Raw genomic sequence first — 20,754 nt, 5'->3', positions numbered from 1 at the left:
TGTGTACGTTTTCAGAGGCTTTTCTAACAGAGCTGTTTGAGACAGACAAGAGGGACGCTGTCCTGCAGCATCTGGACATGTCCAGAGGAGAGACAGGGACTATATCGGTAGAAGGATGCTGAGGATGGAGCTGCCAGGGAACAGGACTAGAGGACGACCCAGGAGAAGAGACATGGACGTAGTGAGGGAGGACATGAGAGTGGCTGGTGTTGGGGAGGACGATGCAAAGGACAGGGTGAAGTGGAGGACGTTGGGTTGCTGTGGAGACTCTTAAGGGACAAGACAAATGAAAAAGAAGAAGGTTCCTCGTTGTGTTCTGAGACACCTTATCTGGACCGAAGTCTCCGGACGCCGTCCTGCTGAGAGGACCGTCCTGATGAGAGGACCGTCCTGATCCTTTGGAGGACAGGACAACAGGAACTGCTCTCTGAGGCGACTTTTACTGTGAAAGGGCGGATAGTTGGGGGCGGAGCAACCGTCGGGAACGCGCTCCCGTGACGCTCTCCATCAGCCTGACTGGCTGCTGCGGGGGCGGGCGCGCTCCCGAGCAGTCGGTGTGACAGCGTCGAGCTGTCCACGTCAACACACCGAGCGAGCAGCGATGGACTCCGCGTCCCCGGTGAGTGTCTCCGCCGGCGCACGGCGCGTTCTCCACGGACGCACGGACGGACGGCTGCTCCGTGCGTAATAGTTTATGACGCGCGTTTCCACCGTTCCGTTGGCGTTCGGGCAGTTTCGGTGGTGAGCGGCACCGGAGTGAAGGGACGCGCGGAGGGCGAGGAGCGGGCTCGACGCGGATCGTTCGCTCGTCCCGGCTCGTGTTCTCCATGAATCCGGTAACGGGAGCGCCACCGGAGTGGCCGCGGACGCGCAGGCCTGCTCTGAGGACGCGCGGGCCGGTGCGGGTTTCAGTCACGCAACTTATCAGCGTGTTAAGTTAACTCCATCACAACAGGCCGGTCGGGCCACAGCTGTTACCGGATCCGGTGCAGAGCGCAACGAGCCTCGGCTTCAGTGTCTGCGGGGATCCGGCACGAACCCTGGTCACGTCACGCACTGTGTGTGTGCGCGTGTGCGTGTGTGCGAGTGTTTGTGTGTGTGTGTGGAGACAAACGGCCTTTTAAATCTGCTTGTGTTGAACATATGTGCGCGGATCGGTTGACGTGTGGAGCGGAGGAGGTGCCACGTCCACCGATCTCTCTCTCTCCCTCGCTCTCTGTGTGTGTCTCGCTCTCTCTCTCTCTGTGTCTCTCTCTCTCTCTCTCCGTCTCTCTCTCCCTGTTGACACCAGCTGTACTTAACTCCATGTGTTTACTCTGTATAGCACAATGCGTGGCGACACGGTCCACGCAGAAGACACGTCCAACCTGTAACTCGTGTTGCTTCGTTAATATAATAATTAAATCAGCAGTGGAAAGTTACACGAATGCGTACTTTTACTCGACTGTTTCGCACGGACTGAGTTTTTTGACACTACAATTAATCAATTTGGTATTTTAGTACTACAAAGGTCTACAAAACAGTGGTGAGGACAGCCATGATGGACGGCTTAGAGACAGTGGTGAGGACAGCCTTGATGGACGGCTCAGAGACAGTGGTGAGGACAGCCATGATGGACAGCTTAGAGACAGTGTCTCTGAGGAGAAGACAGGGGGCGGAGCTAGAAGTGGAGGAGATGAAGATGCTGAGGTTCTCCTTGGGAGTGACCAGGTTGGACAGGATTAGAAATGAGACAATAAGAGGGACAGAGAAGGCTAGACGTTTTGGAGACACGGTCAGAGAGACCAGACTTTGATGGTTTGGACATGTCCAGAGGAGAGACGGGGACTATATCGGTAGAAGGATGCTGAGGATGGAACTGCCAGGGAACAGGACTAGAGGACGACCCAGGAGAAGATACATGGACGTAGTGAGGGAGGACATGAGAGTGGCTGGTGTTGGGGAGGACGATGCAAAGGACAGGGTGAAGTGGAGACGGTTGGGTTGCTGTGGAGACCCCTCAGGGGACAAGGAGAAAGTCCAGTAGTCGTATTTACGACCATTACGGCTCGCGTGACTTTCAACTCTTCTCTATGTTCCTATCAGCAGCCAGCGGACCTTCTCCAGTCACCACCGAATGGTTGTCATGTCAACATGTCTCGTGGGACATGCGGTCCCACTTTAAACTAAAAACAATAGATCAGTGTTCAGTTGATCGCGGTGCCGGAGCGACCGCTCGCTTCGAGCCGCCGCCGCTGCAGGTCTGAAGTTAAAGTCGTCCAATCGATTGATCCGCCCATCGCTAACGGTCTGATCTGCTGCAATTCAGTCTGACGTTAATAAATCGCCTTTATTGAACAGTCTTTCGGGTCAGACTGTGTTCCGAGCCAGATCGGTCGGTTCTGTTTTCAATGTCAACGACGATGGTGCGTTCAGGTGCCGGTTTAAATCGGTTTGTGCACCGGACTCCGTTCAGCAGGGCTCGCGGTCCCAGACCCGGGCCCACTTCTAGATCCTGGTCTAAGTTCTGTGATACACTCTGACTGTGGATCTATGCTAGTCAGTGCATAACAGAACTTTGTCCCGGGTCTGAGGACTTCACAGGAGAGATGAACGATGTCTTCCATCGGTGGAAACGAGCACGAAAGCAAAGTGTGAATGCAGCCCGGGGGGGGGTCCAGGGGGGGTCGGGCTCAGCGTGGATCTGACTTCGTGGAGGAAACACGTGGAGGCTCTCACTAAGACGCTGAAGGACTCTGTGTCTTGCAGGACCCGTCCCTCTACACGGTGAAGGCTGTTTTCATACTTGACAATGACGGCAACAGACTCCTGTCCAAGGTAAGCTTGGCGAGCCACGCCCTTTTTATTTAGTTGTTTGTCATCGGTCGACCGAACCCAATGGATGCGGCGTCCCACAGCCAGACGCTATAGTGTTCACCAGAAGCCGCGTAACGCAATGGAACGCGGTTCCACGAGAAGAACCCTCGACCGTGGCTGGGTCGTCTCTGACCGTGGACACGTCTGAAAGGTGACGCATTGACGAAGCAGGAACCGCCCGAACAAATCAATAGATGCTTCCTGATCGGCCGTTGGAGCGGACGCCCCCTCCTTGGCGTTCAACTGGCCGAGGATGTTGCCTCCCCCCCCCCCCTCAGCTGCAGGCTGAAGGGCGCCCACTCCCACCTCCAGGACCACCAGGAGCATCCTGAACTCCAGCTGCACCCACAATGCAACTTGGCTGGCAGAGGTGGCGTCGCTTGAGGCTTTGTGAGCATGGACACCTCTCTGCCTGAGGCCGCAGACGGCCTTTGTCCCACCTGCACCTGTAAGGGGACTCGTGTGTGGACAATAGAGGGCGTTTCCCTTAATCCAGCTGGAAGAGACAGTCTGAGGGGACCCGAGAGACTGTGGACGGTGTCTCTGGTGTCCCTGGTGTCCCTGGTGTCTCTGGTGGGATCCCGGATGCAGGGATGGCGTGGAGGCCCTGCCAGGTCAGGCGTGCCGGGCGCTGATGACAGAGATGATGCTGACCAATCAGGGGTCTGTGATGTCTACCAGAGGCGTTCCCAGGTTCCTACGGTACCTTGTGTTCTGCAGGAGAACCCCTCAGACGATGACGCGTCTTCCTTCCCTGTGCTCGTGTGTTTCAGTACTACGACCCCGAGCTTTACTCCACCATGAAAGACAAGAAGAACTTTGAAAGGAACGTCTTCAATAAGACGCACAAAGCCGACAGTGAGTACCTGTGTGTGTGTGTGTGTGTGTGTGTGTGTGTGTGTGTGTGTGTGTGTGTGTGTGTGTGTGTGTGTGCGTGTGTGTGTGTGTGTTGCCGTGCCCGCCTCCCACACACATCTCCAGTGTCAGCTGTGCGACACCTGGAGGGGACACTTGGCGTTTCCTGCTGGCCTTTGAACTTTGCTGCTTTTAATCGACCAATCAGAGGAGCCGGCTGGTCGTTTGGCTGCTCTCTGTAGAATAATCTCACACGACGGACCCCTGACCCTTCCTCCTTCTCTTCCTCCTCCCATATTATGGTGCCTTCACTCTTTCCCTCTCCTGTCATTCATCCCTTTGTTCTGCTCTTCTCTTCCTTTCCTCCTCCTCTCTCTCTCTCTCTCTGACCCTTTATTTCCTTTCCTCTTTACTGCCGTTCTTTTATCAGATGCTCCTCCCTCCTCTGTAAACGTTCCCTCTTTCTCTCCGCTCCTGTTGTGCAGCTTTCTGCCTTTTTATTTCTTCTCTTTTCTGAACATCGCTCTTTCCACACTCGTCTGTTGGATGATCTCCTTTCAGTTTATTTCAGTCCCCATCATTGTTTCTTCTCCTATAATTCTGTTCCCTTGGATCTCATTTCGACTAACTTAAAAAGTGGGATGAATTAAAGCCGGCGTGCTAGCAGAATAGTAGCGTGGTTGCTAACACGCTCCTTTCTCCTCGCCTCCTCCTGCAGATGAGATCGCCTTCCTGGAGGGGATGACCATCGTGTATAAGAGCAGCGTGGATCTCTTCTTCTATGTGGTGGGAAGCACTCAGGAGAATGAGGTACGCTTCGGTTCAGTCCAAACCAATAACAGCAGGCTATTAGAGCTTAAAGGTTGGGGGGGGGAGGGGGGGACGGCTGACGGACGGCTCGCAGAACGTCGTCGTCATCCGCTCGGTGAAGCGCCTTCACGGCTTTGTCCCAGATATCTGTCCAAGAGGCTAAACATGTGTCCACGCTGCTGCTACGGCGACACCTGCTGGAGACAGAGAGGCGGGCGGCAGCACCGAGCAGGTGAACGTGCTCCAGCCTGTAGCTGTGAGCCGGTCGGAGCTCAACATTGATCTAGAGTTGCAGCTGGACTCCAGAAAGATGTCGCTGTGTGCGTTCTGGATGCCGCCGTGCTAGCCGTGCTAGCGATGCTGCGTGTGTGAAATCACCGCGTGTCTCTTCTCTCTCTGCAGCTGATGCTGATGTCGGTACTGAACTGCCTGTTTGAGTCCCTCAGTCAGATCCTCAGGTACGTTGTCGTCTGCCTGCAGCTTCGGTCCCGCTGAAATGTTCCACAGGCATCAGTCCTAATCTGCCGTCCCTCCACCAGAGGGCGAGGCAAACCAAGGAGAGCCCAAACGAAGAATCAACGGGACTCGTCTCAGTTTGGTTGAAGACGCTCCTCCTTCAGTTCTAAGTGAACTGAAGAAGACTCCTGGATGAAGGTGAACCGTCTTCAGCCGAACTGAAACGAGCCCAGTCGATTCTTCGTTTCTGCTCTTCTTAAACGTTGGACAAACACGACACCGCGTCCTTATTTAGCATTTCATTAGGATTAGTTAGCAGAGAGGTGGCGTAGTGGGTAGCGCCGCCGCCTCACAGCGCGAAAGTTCGGGGTTTTCTCCCGGTTCTCCGGTTTCCTGCACAATCATGTGCTTCGCACCAGGATTCCTCACTGTTGACCGCAACATTATGAGCCAAACAGCAGCTGATGTGGTTGTTATAGCGACCAGCGCAGCAGTGTGAGGGACAGAGACACGGCGAGCATCAATCCTCTCAAGTCATTGTTCGCTGAGGTTCCACTCGGGTTTGGGGCGTGTGTGGATTTAATGGCGTGTTGCTGCTCTGTCACCTGCAGGAAAAACGTGGAGCGCCGCTGTTTACTGGACAACATGGAGGGCGTCTTCCTAGTGGTGGATGAAATTATTGATGGGGGGTAAGAGAAGAGGACATTTTTATGTCGCCCATTTCACCATGAATCTAGATTCAGATTGGAAATATTTGTACTGTGTATAAGTAGAAGGAGTACTCAGATATACATGCAGATGATGATTCTAGAAGTGTGAGCAGCTTTTAGCGTTGGCCTGGTGGAAGTAATAATCCCGGTCCTGATTGGCTGCTTTCTCCTGTTGCCAGGGTGATTCTGGAGAGTGACCCCCAGCAGGTCCTGCAGAAGGTCAACTACAGGGTGAGATCACCGTCAGTTGATTCCAACGACCAGCCACGCCCATCGATTGATTGATTCAGATAGTGTGTTAGTGAAAAGCATCAGATCAGCTGGGCTCGGGAAGGCGGCAGGTCGCCCTGTCTCACCTGTCTCCCTGTTCGATGGGCGTCAGTTAAAGTCAGAGCCAGCCTATAGCATCGTCCTGTTTGATTACATCACCAGTAACCTCGAGGGGCAAGCAGACCAGAGCCAGCTGCTGTAGACAGACAGACAGACAGGCAGACAGACAGGCAGACAAGAGCCAGCTGCTCTAGATCAGGGGTGTCAAACTCATTTTCTCCGAGGGCCACATTAGCATTATGTTTGCCCTCCAAAGGCCAAATGTAAACCGTAACACTGTAAAAAATGTAACTAAATGTAATGTAATCTAATGTAAAATAAATGTAACTACTCCTTAACATGCTGTTAAATAACTATTAATTTTTTTATTTAAGAACGTGTGTGACAGATGCCGCATTTTACAAAAACAAATGTCTGCACACAGGGGCCACAAAAAATGACTTAGAGGGCCACATTTGACACACATGTGCTGTAGACAGGCAGAGTGTGGAGGGGGGGGGGGCATGTATGTGTGAGGGGGAGGGACAGGTGAGACAAGCAGACAGCATGCTGACTAACGGTGTGTGTTCATGTTCACACTCTTTCTGTTTGTGTTCCAGGCGGATGAAAACCCACTATCTGAACAAAGTGTGGCCCAGGTAACCCCCCCCCCCCCCCCCCCCCCACACACACACACACACACACACACACGCACACACACACACAGCAGCAACATCTTCTGTGACAATTCATGATTTTTTTTCTGCAGTGTTTTATGTCTTTGTTTTTAGTACAAGGACGGAGTATAACTAACACTAGCCACTGCGCCGCACCAGAGTATAACTAACACTAACCACTGCGCCGCACCAGAGTATAACTAACACTAACCACTGCGCCGCACCAGAGTATAACTAACACTAACCACTGCGCCGTACCAGAGTATAACTAACACTAACCACTGCGCCGCACCAGAGTATAACTAACACTAACCACTGCGCCGCACCAGAGTATGACTAACACTAACCACTGCGCCGCACCAGAGTATGACTAACACTAAGCACTGCGCCACACCAGAGTATAACTAACACTAAGCACTGCGCCACACCAGAGTATAACTAACACTAACCACTGCGCCGTACCAGAGTATAACTAACACTAACCACTGCGCCGCACCAGAGTATAACTAACACTAACCACTGCGCCGCACCAGAGTATGACTAACACTAACCACTGCGCCGCACCAGAGTATGACTAACACTAAGCACTGCGCCACACCAGAGTATAACTAACTAACCACTGCGCCGCACCAGGTCATAGTGGGGAAGTATTCTCCACCTGGAGTCCCTGATCTACGGACAATTTAGAACCTCCAGTTCACCTGTGTTGCCTGTTCTTGGTGAAGCCGGAGAACCCGGAGAGAACCCACCCACCAGGGAGGCCCAGTGGTCGGTTGTTGGTCTGTGTACCACAGCTGCAGCAACACGACCCCCCCAGGAAGCCCCTCCATCTGTGCATGCCAACGTTCCCTTAGCTCTGTGTTCCACCATGCTTTCCTTTTTGTGTTGCTGCTGCGGTGCCGTCTGGCCTGTAGGAATTCACATGTGCATGGACATGTTGACTTGTAAAAGAGGGAGTGCATGTGTGTGTGTGTGTGTGTGTGTGTGTGTGTGTGTGTGCGTGCACTAATGCTCTAAGCTTGTCTTGATCTCACCCCTGACAGCACATAACAGAGAAACTGGCTCTCACCACTAACGTAAGTCTTACTGTCGTCTCAACAGCCTCACCTCTCTAGTCTTACAACTTTGCAACTTTAACAAACTAGTGTGTTTTGTTTTGTGTCTCGCAAACAAACAGTTCTGTTGCCCTCTAGTGGCTGAACATTGGTGCTTCAACCTAAATGTAAAGAACGTTTTGACAGCGTTTGTTTGTTTGTTTGTTAGTTAGAAGGATTACAGGAAAAACTGCTGGATGGATCTTGATAAATAAAAATCTGAAGATGGGTCTTGGTCTAACTTAGATGCCATTAAAGTTTGAGAGCAATCCAGATACAAAATATAAAATATTTTATTTCCCATTTACTTAAAATGTGAGGTCAGGAAAAAAATCTGAAATGTAATGAGCTGCTCGGCAGAGGTTTGCATTCTCTGAGTGCTTTTCATTAAAAATAAGATCCTTTTATTGAATTATTGATAGTATGGCATGCATGTTTAATGCTTTAAATGCATTAGGGTTAGTGGTTGACTGTAAATACATTTTTCTGCTATTATGACAGAAAGTACACTTCATGAGCTTTTATGAATAACAACAATCACACTTTATATTTAAAATGCTTCGTCGGATCAACCGCAGTCACACATTTTCTTAACATATGTGATTTTTTTTAAAATATTTTATTGCATTATTTGTTTTGTTTTTTACAAGTATCGTTTTGTTGACTCTTGTTTTGTGCAGGTTCTGCAGTCGGCCAAGGAGCAGATCAAATGGTCCATACTGAAATGAGCTGGACAATCTGAAGACATCATTTGTAGTCCCAAAGATATTTTTTTTATAATAACATGTTAAAGGGAACGTGTGGAAGCCTGTCGGCCAGTAGGCTGCTTCCTGGAGTCAGCCCGCCAGTCATTCTGGCTTCTGTGTGATTTTACAATGTTTATGACTTAATTTATTGAAGATGGTTCACATGCAGAGATCTCGTTAAACAGACTGAATGAGATCACAAAAGGCTCAGCTGGAGGCCTGAAGTCTGGTTGTGCTTCAGTCTGAGAGTTGCCCCGTCTGTCCCGTCGTCCTCTCCTCTCCCGTCCTGTCCCGTCCCGTCATGTCCTCTCCAGTCACGTCCCATTCCAGTCAGATTATCAATCTGTGGGGGAGCAGGATCTTCCGTTCTCAATCACTCAAAGATAAATATGACTATTGGATGTTTTCCATATTAATAACAGGCACCGCCTTAACATTGCTGATTCGGGGGGGGGGGGTAAATGTGTTGGGTGTGGGAATGGGAATGTTTGCTTAATTTTCTGTGGGTCGGCATAACAACTTCTAAACACCTAAAGATTGAATACAAACCTTTATCAGAACGTACAAACGCACATACAAGGACGGATTAATATTAATAGTAGGAAATCCCAGACTGCTTTAGCCGTATACGGAACGCAATACTTAATGCTTACTAGAATAAAGACATTGAAACACATCTAACTTTGCACAAATGACAACGTTACTGACGTCTTTTTGACACATTGGACATGTTCCCTGTTAAGGCAGAATATGCATTAGGATATTTGCAAACTACATTATTGTGAATTAAAATTGTGCCACTTTGCATCTTTATTTCTGTTTAGGGTGGTGAGAGCGTTAATATTTCTCATCCAGCACTCAGAACTTTGGGAAACAGTAAAATAATCTGAATATTAAAGAAAGAAAGAGAGAAAAAGCTGAGCCCCACCCAACGTCAAAATGTTTTTATCCTTGGATCTCTTTCATTGAAGAGTCAGACTTGCACGTTCTGGCCTCGTTAGTGCGCGGAGTGGCCCCCAGTTTGGAAGCCGTTCGTGTGTGTGGGGGGGCGAGGCTGTGTGTTAAATCTGGACCGCAGCAGATGCAAAAGTGTTTGTGACATCATAGTTAGCGCTGTATTCTGGAGGTCGCCTTCACAATGCAAACCTGGAGGTAACAGATCTGCACCGTCAACATTTGGTGTTCAGAATCATGAAGAAGTTGTGGAGTAATGCCTATTTTCTGAGAGTTAAATGTGTTAATAAATATTTTCATGGTTGAAAAACGCCAACTAATGTTTTATTTTATTTACATTTGGATGTTGCTGAAACTGCCTTTTATCTGAGAGAGGGAAATTTCTATGTCCACTTATGAGACCAAAAATAAAAGCTGAATAATTATCCTGGATTCTACGTGCTCTTATTTCTGAATAATAATAATAATATTATTATTATTATTGTCGCTGTTATATATGTGTTACATTTTCTACTTAGTCGTCAAATGTCAAAAGATTAATTGCCGTCTGGCCATCTGACATCCAATCACGACTCCAGTGCTGATCCTGAAAGTGACGTCTTTTCCGCGGCATTGACTCGGGGAATGTTCTTTATCTTTCCCACTTCGGTTGGTTTTTTGGTTTCTGCATGTCCATGACAAGACAAGGTGGTGGCTTTTTGGTTTTGCTTTGATTTTGTATCGATTATCTTTGTTCCTGCGTGATGATTGCATTTGAATGGAACTTTTCCACATTATTAGATGTGTTAATTTATTCCCATCACAAACTTTGGTTCATACTTGTGATTTTTATCATTTACAGTATGGCTTTATCTATAACAATTATTAAGTTACAACCTTTTAAAGAAGTGATATCAAAACGGAATATTTTATTGTAATTACTGTGGCAGCTAAAGAGTTCAATAAAAAATAAATAGTTATTTAACAGCATGTTAAGGAGTAGTTACATTTATTTTACATTAGATTACATTACATTTAGTTACATTTTTTACTGTGTTTTTACGGTTTACATTTGGCCTTTGGAGGGCAAACATAATGCTAATGTGGCCCTTGAGTAAAGAAGAGCTTGTAGAGCAATGCAAGACGAGCACAGAACCACAAAACAAGAGACGACCGAATGCCAATTCTACATTTCTGGACTGACTAGCGAGTTATGAGCACTGTTGGACAAAGGCACTATGAGTTAGAAAATAATGAAGAGTTCAAAAGAAGTATATTTTATCAAGTACTTACTGTCTCACTGCAGAAGAGATTCACAAAACAATAGTGAGATAATGGCAGGAGTGCAGGTTGATCCCAAAAGCCCAACATTCTTGAAAGAAGAACCGCTGCTTGCTTTAGGAAAAAGATTTAGAAGACCTGAAGCATGAGCTTCATCAAACAAAAGGACTTCTGCAAAGAAAGCAACACAATGGAAATAAACCAGCAACGCTGCTGGATTTTGTTGTGTTTTTGGAACCGTATAAAGAGGTTTTTAATGAACTCTTTATACTGGGTAAAATTTACATTATAATTCCAGTTAGCATCTTGTGAAATAAGTTTTTCTGCCCTTAAGTGAATAAAAACTCACCGGAGAACGACCATGGCTGATGGCCGGTTTGGCCACCTAGGAATACTCCGGTTAGAGTCCAGAATGGCAGGTGCTCTACATTTGGAGGAATTTGTGAAACTGTTTGCTTCATCTCATCATAACAGAAGGATATCGCTTTTTTGAATGTGGTAATGTGACCTTGACATGGATGAAGGTCACAAAGGTTGTGTTAAGTGCTTTCTGTTTGCATCTCATTTTGTTTATTAATGGGCTGGATTTGTTCATAGAGCAGCCTGAGTTCTTGTTTTGTAGATGCAAAGTGAACTTTATTGTAAAATATACAATTATGTACATTTTGTTATATAAACTATTTTATATAAATAAAATTAATTAATAAATAAATAAATAAATAAATATATTCTGAATATATTGCATTCGAAATTGAAAGAAGAGAGCGGTTTCGACAGATAGATGGACAGATAATGTCTCCCTCTGGTGGATAACAGCAGTAATGACCACCTATTAACTCATTATGGGCTGTTTCCTTCGCCCTTGTTATTTCTTTTAGGTTAAACTGCTACATAATGTTAGTTTAAATGTGTTTCCCTCCGGGTGTTTCTCTCAGCTGGAGCTCATCAGTCCTGCTGCAGCAGCCAGTGAAGTGTAAAATGAGAACAGGCAGTGTCGTCGCTCAAGAGTCGGACTCGTGAGGAAGAATCGCTCCTCATCTCTGCCATAGCTCGGCTTTTCATCAGAGCACACAGACAGAACTCTGCTGCATCCCATTTAAATGACCCCCTGTTTGATTTGGAGTTTAGGTCTGAGGAGTGTGAGTTGGTCAGGGTCATATGGTCAGCTTCTCTCATTGCGTTGTCATGACAACAGCAGAGGGGCCATGATTTGATAAGAGCATCCTTTACTTTCCCGGGGACGACGTCTTCCCTCAGACGGTGTCCGTCCTCATTCCTGATCCGGATGCGTCTGTGACTCCAGCTGCTCGCGTTGTGCATGGAGTGCACTGGAGAACAACACTCACTCCCATTGGCTGGGGAGCACCATCGTCTAGCAGTCGATTGGTCAGGCTTCTGACAGTGACAGAGTGGCCTATGGGTGATTGGCTAATTATTTTGTGACGTCACTAAATGTGGGCTGGGAAAGAGAGAGAGTGAGAGAGAGGGGGGGGGGGGGGGGGGGGCTTGAATAAGAGACATAGACAATGAGTCTGTGTGTGTGTGTGTGTGTGAGAGAGAGAGAGAGAGAGAGAGAGAGAGAGAGAGAGAGAGAGAGAGAAGTGGGTGGGATGTAAGTAATAACAGGAGGGAGGGGGCTAAAAAGAAGGTAAAAGACTCACTTTGTGTGCGTGTGTGTGTGTGTGTGTGTGTGTGTGTGTGTGTGTTTAATCCAGACTAACCTGCTAGTAGGAATAAGAGGACTGGTTCACCAGATTACAGACAGAAATGAAGTAGATGTATGGAGGATGACACGTCGTAAATATACGTCTCATATAAACAGCATTTATTAAAGGTTATTAATAAAGTGTGCTGGTTCTGGTTCTGGTTCTGGTTCTGGTTCTGAGGAAGGGTGCACATTGTTATGTGATATGAGAGAAGCACTGATTTGAACTGCAATCCAGTTTCTATGAGACGTAATGATGTTTGTCTTTGTGCAATAAAACATTTTCACCTACCGGGGGCTCCGGAACAAGGCCCGAACAACCTGGGCGGGGGCGTGTTCTGTTTGGTCCGTCGGGTCAGAACCGCCAGTGCCTTCTGAGATATTCATATTTAACGGGAGTAGAAAGCTCAGCATCCATTTGTCCTCTGTGTCAGTCTCAATGCTCTGGCTAAAGGTGCGACAAGTCGGGGAAGCATTAGCATGCAGGGTATTTGTTTTTAGAGCTCGTCTGATTGGCTGATCTGTCTGGGTTGCTATAACAACCCAAGCCCTCCTAAAGCAGCATCCACATGGAGGCTGGTGTCCTCGCAGCCTCTCCTTTAATGTGATGCTGTTGTTTTTCTGCAGAGAACTCATTAGCACCTTCAAGATGTCAGGCTACCACCACCATCAGAAGAGAGTCAGGGCCGCCGCAGCCTCCAGGGAGAGGTCTCGAGAGGAGGGCCCAGAAGACCCCCCCCCCCAGACACCAAAGAAACCCAAGACTGCAGCCACAAAGGAAGGGCATGGGGAAAAGTTGAGTTTGCTATTTAACTAATCGTTAAATGAGCAGATCGTACCCCGCCCAAGCCTTTACGCTAAATAAAGCTTAGCATGAGGACTAGACAGTTGAGGGAGGGAGACGGACAGGCAGGCAGGCTGGTATCAATCAATCTTACTCTCAAAAAACAGTTATGTTTATTTTCTAAATTTATTTTTCTCCCCTCGATAAACCTCTGAACCCTAGAGACTAGAATAGTTCTGATGAGAGGGTCATGATCACAATTATCTGCTTTCTGTTTAAAAGTATGAACCCAGTCTAATGAACGGAAAATTATTTGAGAAGAGCTCTGCACGGTGGAAGACACACACACACACACACACACACACACACACACACACATGCACACACACATTCACACGCACACACACACACTCACACACACAGATATAAATGGTGCCCTATGCTTGAAAAAACAACCGGGCTCCATGCAGGATCTCAGAGCTCTGATTGGAGAAACAGTAAACCAGCCAACAGAAAACACACACCGCCGCAATTAGCAACGGAAAACCATTAATCCCAGTGTGAAGATAAACACGTAGAGACAAGCCAGGGAAAATAAAGGACACAGGAGACGAGGTTGGGGCTACCAGCCCACAAATCAGGCCAGTGGTTTGGATTAGTATTACTGTAGTTGTCCTTCAATAACCTCAACTCCTGTCTGTATCGATGATATACATTCAGAGACGCTATTCAGCGAGTTTACATTTCTGATCTACAGAGGTTCTACAGAAATAAACCCAATCCAAGCCCATGTCATTGTATGAGTGCAAATGAAAGTCATTTACAGCTTCAGGGTCAGGGAACATGAATCATCATCACTTCCTGCCTGACAGCGCATGATGCTCCACGGCTGTACATGCATCACGAGAATCCAGACGCTGGCTCCGTGCAGAAGCAGCAGGCCGTTTCCTGCAGGGAAGCCATTCCAGTCCTCTTGATGGTAATGTAATGTTGAGTACAGAAAGGGGGTTTGTAGGTCAGGACAGTTCATGTAACATAAAGTGTCACCAGTTTTACAATTTATGCCTTATAGTCCAATAAATAGTAAAACTACCCCTGTCTGTAGTCAATACTCAGATCAGTCAGTGGCAAAAACTGAAGTAGCATTAAGACGTATATGTGGAACCAACTGGGAGTCACCTTTAGGTGCGTCCACTCGAAAGGTAATGTAAAAACGTCTAACCCTAAACCTCAGCCAGAAACGTCACCTGCTGGTGATGCAGCACGTTCTAAACGCTCACAACTGTTCAAACACGCAAAAAGTTCATTTCTGCTGCAGAAGCATTGAGATCTATAGAAAATAAGAGCGATATATCGACCATGAAATGGAACAATCATCATTCAAGCAGCTGATTGCAGTTCGGCACGGGGACTGTTTCTGGTTTCTACAACACCAAGCCGATAAGAGGAGACGGCTTCCAAATGATTTCATTAAACGTGGATCAGAGAAGACAGGATGATGGAGAGGAAGAAGAAGGAGAGGAAGAAGAAGGAGAGGAAGTGCCGGCGCTGTGAAGAGCTCAGGAAGACAATCATGTGGTAAACCCTGGACTCAAATCAAGCGTAAATGTGTGACCACTGCACATCATTTCCCCCGCCACTAGATGGCGCGAAACGCCAGTTTACGTCTGATGACTCTCTAGGAAAGTTCCGGCTTGTGTAGGAACATGTTGAGGGCCAACACACATTATTGTTCAGGACACAGTACGAGCGTTGATCTTCATTCTGTGTTGAAAATAAAGTAGAGCAACCAAACTTACGGTATGAAGGCATGAATGCCTCGTGACGTTCAGGAACAGAGACATGGCGGCGACACCGATACGAGGCTCAGACCGTGCAGATTCAGTGACCTTCATTTCAACCTTGCATCAACATAAAGAATCAGCTTTGCTGTAAACAGGATTCTACTTGCTAGGAGTGCGTTTCCATGGATGAGGCTCCAGATCAGGTTCCTGAATTTAGATGAGGCATATAGTGACTAAAGTGACATCATCATGTTCTTGCTGTTACTATGGCATTATGTGGCGAGGAATATTTAATAAGGTCAGTTCTTTGTAGGGATTCCTTCCTTGTACAGTTGTGTAATATGTCGTATAATGTGTGCGTGTGTGTGTGTGAGAGAGAGAGAGAGAAAGAGAGAGAGAGAGAGAATGTGTGTCTATGAAATGCTGGTAGAATTCAATTCATCATTGCGATGTTGTTACTATGATGTTGCTATGCCTTGGTCGGCTTTGATCAAATGGTGACAATATCTGCCACTCACTAACACACACACACTGGCCTGAATGGCTGTCGGTTCTGTTTGTCCAAAATGACCAAAGGATGTCCGGGACAAAGGAGGAGAGACAGGCCTCTGATTGGTCATGGCAGGCGTTGACTGACAGGTGATGGCAGCTGGGTGTGGGAGCAACAACGCCTCCCAGTGGAGTGTGCGTGTGTGTGTGTGTGTGTGTGTGTGTGTGTGTGTGTAGCGTTGGTGCTGCTGCGCAGCAAAGGAGGATTCTAGATCAGGGGTGTCAAACTCATGTTCTCCAAGGGCCACGTTAGCATTATGTTTGCCCTCCAAAGGCCAAATGTAAACCGTAACACTGTAAAAAATGTATCTAAATGTAATGTCATTTAATGTAAAATAAATGTAACTACTCCTTAACATGCTGTTAAATAACTATTTATTATTTTATTTAACTCTTTAGCTGCCACAGTAATTACAATAAAATATTCAGTTTTGATATCACTTTTTTAAAAGGTTGTAACTTAAAAATTGTTAGAGATAAAGCCAGACTGTAAATTAGAAAAATCACAAGTATGAACCAAAGTTAGTGATGGGAATAAATTAACACATCTAATATTGTGGAAAAGTTCCATTCAAATGCAATCATCACGCAGGAACAAAGATAATCGATACAAAATCAAAGCAAAACCAAAAAGCCACCACCTTGTCTTGTCATGGACATGCAGAAACCAAAAAAAAACAACCGAAGTGGGCAAGATAAAGAACATTCCCCGAGTCAATGCCGCGGAAAAGATGTAACTTTCAGGATCAGCACTGGACAGCTCCATATGTAGCCGACTACCTTTGGAGCTGTCCAGTGCTGATCCTGAGCTCCATATGTAGCCGGGATCAACATTTCAGCACATGCTGGAAAAAAAAAGTTCAAATAACTTTCAATAGTCACCTCCAGCAGATTATTGATTTCCTGACTGCAGCGTGTTGCTATTGTTATTGCCATGTTGCTGAATTATTCCGTTTGATCAGTTCACTACTTAAGTTACAAACATTGCATATTCAATTGTATAGTTGTAAAAATATATGGATAGATTATTGCTGTCCTTCTTCATGTGTAGCAGCAACATGCAACCCTGAAACCACAGCATTAATATAAGCATGTTAACTTTCCAAAGGCAGCCCGGTGGCGCAGTGGTAAGCGCTGTTGCCTCACAGCAAGGAGGTCGCGGGTTTGAATCCGACTTGTGGTCTTTCTGTGAGGAGTTTGCATGTTCTCCCCGTGTCTGCGTGGGTTCTCTCCGGGTTCTCCTGCTTCCTCCCACCACCAAAAACGTGCATATTAGGCAGATTGGTGACGCTAAATTGCCCGTAGGTGTGAGTGTGTGTGTGGCTGATTGCCTGTCTCTGTGTTGCCCTGCGATAAACTGGCGGCTTGTCCAGGGTGTACCCCGCCTCGCCCATTGAGTATGTTCTAAACTGATAACCATAGAAACACAAACAGTAAACTGAGCAGGTCTAAGTCACCACGATGATGATGATGATGATGATGATGATGATGATGATGGCTACTGACAGCATAATTGATAAATTGGTGCATGTGTTTGGGACAACCTGATTGATTTCTGCCAAGTGTGCAGTTGTGCATGTTTAATTTATGGGCAAAATAAAGCTAATTGCAAGCGCACGCACCCACACACACACTCACAGATTGAGTACACAAATCACAGCACTTGGATTTCAGCACGGTCAAAGTGATGGATCGATACCAGGACTACTTTCCTGCTTCCAATTCAACACCAGGCACACACACACACACACACACACACACACAGACCATCATGTTCAAGCTAATCATGAGCCAGTGTTCATTTATAATCAATCTCAGACACTTGACACTGACCGTAAATAAACAAACCTGTGTGTGTGTGTGTGTGTGTGTGTGTGTGTGTCTATAACCACCTCTGATTGGCTGTAATCTTTAACACATGTCTGTGTGCTGAGGCTCACTTTCCAACCACCAGACACACACTTTTGTGGGTGTGGCTTGACATTCTAACTTACCTGTGTTAAAGAGCGTGCCATGCTGGTTGGAATGTGCCAGGCTGGTTGGAATGTCTTCTTCATCACATCAACAGGACCAACAGTATCAGAACCAACAGTACCAAAACCAATAGTATAAGTACCAGTACCAACAGTACCAAGACCAACTGTACCAGGACCAACTCTACCAGGACCAGCAGCACCAGGACTAACAGTACCAGGCATGTTTCACATCCTCCAGCGGGTTGGACACAAATCTATAGCTTGTACGTTCTGTGCTGGACTCCTAGCTACACTCGTATAGAGTTCGCATCAGAACTAGCTGGACTCCTAGCTACACTCGTATAGAGTTCACATCAGAACTAGCTGGACTCCTAGCTACACTCGTATAGAGTTCACATCAGAACTAGCTGGACTCCTAGCTACACTCGTATAGAGTTCACATCAGAACTAGTTGGACTCCTAGCTACACTCGTATAGAGTTCACATCAGAACTAGCTACACTCGTATAGAGTTCACATCAGAACTAGCTGCACTCATATAGAGTTCACATCAGAACTAGTTGGACTTAGGGTGACCACCCGTCCCGCATTGTGCAGGATTTCACCACATTTTTATCTCAAATCTGGCATCACGCAAATTGAGGCTGTGTCCTGCATTTTAATGTTACCGCCACATATTTTATATACTTAATATCATAGCGACACCAGCGTGGGATTCGCTGCTCCTCTCTTTTCTCTCCTTCACCCAAGCAAGACAAACTGGCAATGTCGTTTCTGATTGGATACTCTGTCCTTCCGGTATGATTGACAGCTGCCTGTCATCGTTCACTGCATGCGGTTCTACTTTCCCACAACACTGGCCCCGCCTCCAAACAAAGCCGCTAATGCCGCAGGAAAATGATCGTTTATCAGAGAAAAACATGGAACAATCCGCTAAAGAACGCAGCTGCTCCTAAACCCGTGACCGGGAACAAGTTTATTCCTGGTAGAAGCAGCTCAAGGGGATTCTCAGTCCGTTCTTCTTTCTGTCCAGGAAGTTTCTGGAATCATCCTGCAGCAGCAGTTCTGACTGGGGATGGGAGACCTACTGTTTAAATGTGTTTTTATGTATATTTTTACCGGTTAAAACACAAGATTACAAAAAATAATAACAATTGATAGCCCCATTCTTTGTAGAATGTTTATTTACATTATTTATTTACATTTTTCAAGAGGTTGTATAAAATAAAAGCCTTCGGAACAAGTCAAATACGCAGTTCTTTAAATGCACAACTTAATTTATACTGAGGGACACTTAATTACACAAAATATATCATATGTCTGGAAATATTAATAATTGTTTGGCATCTGCGAAGTTGTTGTCCCACTTATACAGTCTGCTGTCCCACATTTGTTTAGTGATGATCTGGTCACCCTAGCTGGACTCCTAGCTGCACTCGTATAGAGTTCACATCAGAACTAGCTGGACTCGTACAGAGTTCACATCAGAACTAGCTGGACTCCTAGCTACACTCGTATAGAGTTCACATCAGAACTAGCTGGACTCCTAGCTACACTCGTACAGAGTTCACATCAGAACTAGCTGGACTCCTAGCTACACTCGTATAGAGTTCACATCAGAACTAGCTGGACTCCTAGCTACACTCGTACAGAGTTCACATCAGAACTAGCTGGACTCCTAGCTACACTCGTATAGAGTTCACATCAGAACTAGCTGGACTCGTATAGAGTTCACATCAGAACTAGCTGGACTCGTATAGAGTTCACATCAGAACTAGCTGGACTCCTAGCTACACTCGTATATAATTCACATCAACAGCTTTCCAGTAAAAGCGTGTTTATTTACACATCCAGCGGACAGTCACATTAACGTCTGTCCCTCGTTCTAACGCTCCTTTCTCTCCTCCATTCTCAGATGGCTGCTGTGGGCCCCGCCCTGCGGTCACGTTTGACCTGGAAGTGGTGTGATTGATCCAAAGGTCACATGGCTGGCTTTCCATTGGTCGAGAGGTCATTCCATTGGCCTCTGTGGGTCCCACCCCCATCAATCACTGTCAGCACAGCTATTGTTAACAGTGTTTTTAAAAGTAATGGCTGTGTGTGTGTGTGTGTGTGTTTCAGATACACACTTCCTGATAGAATCGTCTAACTGGAGTGAAGATGACATCACTTTCGTCGTGTTGATGGAGTTCATCAGCGCGTCGTGGGGGGTTTCGTCTGTAAGCGAGGTGAGGCCAGGTGTATCTGACCAACAAATACCTGGGTGCCGCTTAGGCCTGTGCACCAGGACCGGCTGTAGAACCCAAAGCCAGGGTTCTGGCTGTAGAACTTCCCACTCTTGTCTACTAAACTAGCTCTACATACTGTAGCTCAGCGTTTTGTCACCATTTCATAATTTGATGAAAACGAATTTGCTTGAAATCTGTGGAGGCCATAAATAAATTCCAGATGTGTTTGAATACAATCTAACACAGTAGAAAGCAGACTTGTGGAACTGTCCTGCTGAAGGAGACATTTGGATGTTGTTAAGATCTATTTTTAATCAGTGGGCCGGTATAGCTTGGTTGACAGAGAATTGGTCTCGGTCATCTGTGCCAGTCTGGACTGATGTTTGGACGTAACAAAGGAAGCAGCTCCCTGCAGCCGGGCCGTGCTGTGCAGACCATTGACGTCTCCTGCTAGTCCTGTCCATCTCAACATCGTTTAGTCAGGGTAGACTGCCAGGTTGTGCAGAATACTATGACAAAAACCCACTAACTGCAGTTTCTAACAATCTTCTTGCAGTAGGCAGACGGTGGACCTGAGAAAACGTCCGGCCTGATGGATGACTGCTCTGTAGGAATGTTTCCTCCTCTGTAGGAACATTTACTGCTCTGTAGGAATGTTACAAAGGTGATTGGTGTTCCTCTGGGCTGCTAGCAGAGGGGCTAATAGCACCAAGCCATTGTTTGTGTAAATGCATAGTGCACAAAGGTAGCAGAACAGGACATGTGCAATCCATAAGTGGCAGATTAACGTAGCTACTCATAGCAGTTAGCAACTAACTTTAAAAAAAAATTAATTAATTGAGGAAATAGTGTGAGGTGTGGAATGAAAACTTAAAATCACACCCTGGGCAGGGGAGGATTTACACCCGTTTAATTCCGTGTAAACAAACAAAAATGATACACAAACCAATTAATTTAACAGTTTTGGGAACTAGCTTTGGTTGGAAAGGTTTTTTTTTTCCG

The 20,754-nt window shown here is 46.6% G+C and overlaps 1 protein-coding gene across 2 annotated transcripts; it reads left to right on the top strand.

Moving 5' to 3' along the window:
• The first annotated feature begins 562 nt into the window (after positions 1 to 562).
• copz2 (COPI coat complex subunit zeta 2) lies at positions 563 to 9,899 on the top strand. Of its 2 annotated transcripts, XM_068749513.1 has the most exons (10): positions 563 to 619; positions 2,749 to 2,817; positions 3,630 to 3,714; positions 4,430 to 4,521; positions 4,924 to 4,979; positions 5,589 to 5,666; positions 5,867 to 5,918; positions 6,617 to 6,655; positions 7,717 to 7,749; positions 8,448 to 9,899. In XM_068749513.1, the coding sequence occupies exons 1-10, from the start codon at positions 602 to 604 to the stop codon at positions 8,493 to 8,495; spliced, it is 570 nt and encodes a 189-aa protein (XP_068605614.1). In that variant the 5' UTR covers positions 563 to 601; the 3' UTR covers positions 8,496 to 9,899. The 2 variants fall into 2 exon arrangements, with proteins under 2 accessions (XP_068605614.1, XP_068605613.1); XM_068749512.1 differs by lacking the exon at positions 7,717 to 7,749 and having other exon boundaries at positions 584 to 619.
• Positions 9,900 to 20,754: the final 10,855 nt, after the last annotated feature.

The sequence above is a fragment of the Brachionichthys hirsutus genome, chromosome 16 (assembly GCF_040956055.1).
Source record: "Brachionichthys hirsutus isolate HB-005 chromosome 16, CSIRO-AGI_Bhir_v1, whole genome shotgun sequence".
Classification (NCBI taxonomy): Eukaryota; Metazoa; Chordata; class Actinopteri; order Lophiiformes; family Brachionichthyidae; genus Brachionichthys; species Brachionichthys hirsutus.
Note: the sequence above shows the minus strand (reverse complement) of the source record. Positions and strands in the feature narration are given on the sequence as shown.

Coding starts and splice junctions, on each gene's coding strand:
- copz2 (XM_068749513.1), top strand. Junction 3,715..4,429: donor TAAGACGCACAAAGCCGACA/GTGAGTACCTGT, acceptor CTCCTCCTGCAG/ATGAGATCGCCTTCCTGGAG. Junction 4,980..5,588: donor TCCCTCAGTCAGATCCTCAG/GTACGTTGTCGT, acceptor TGTCACCTGCAG/GAAAAACGTGGAGCGCCGCT.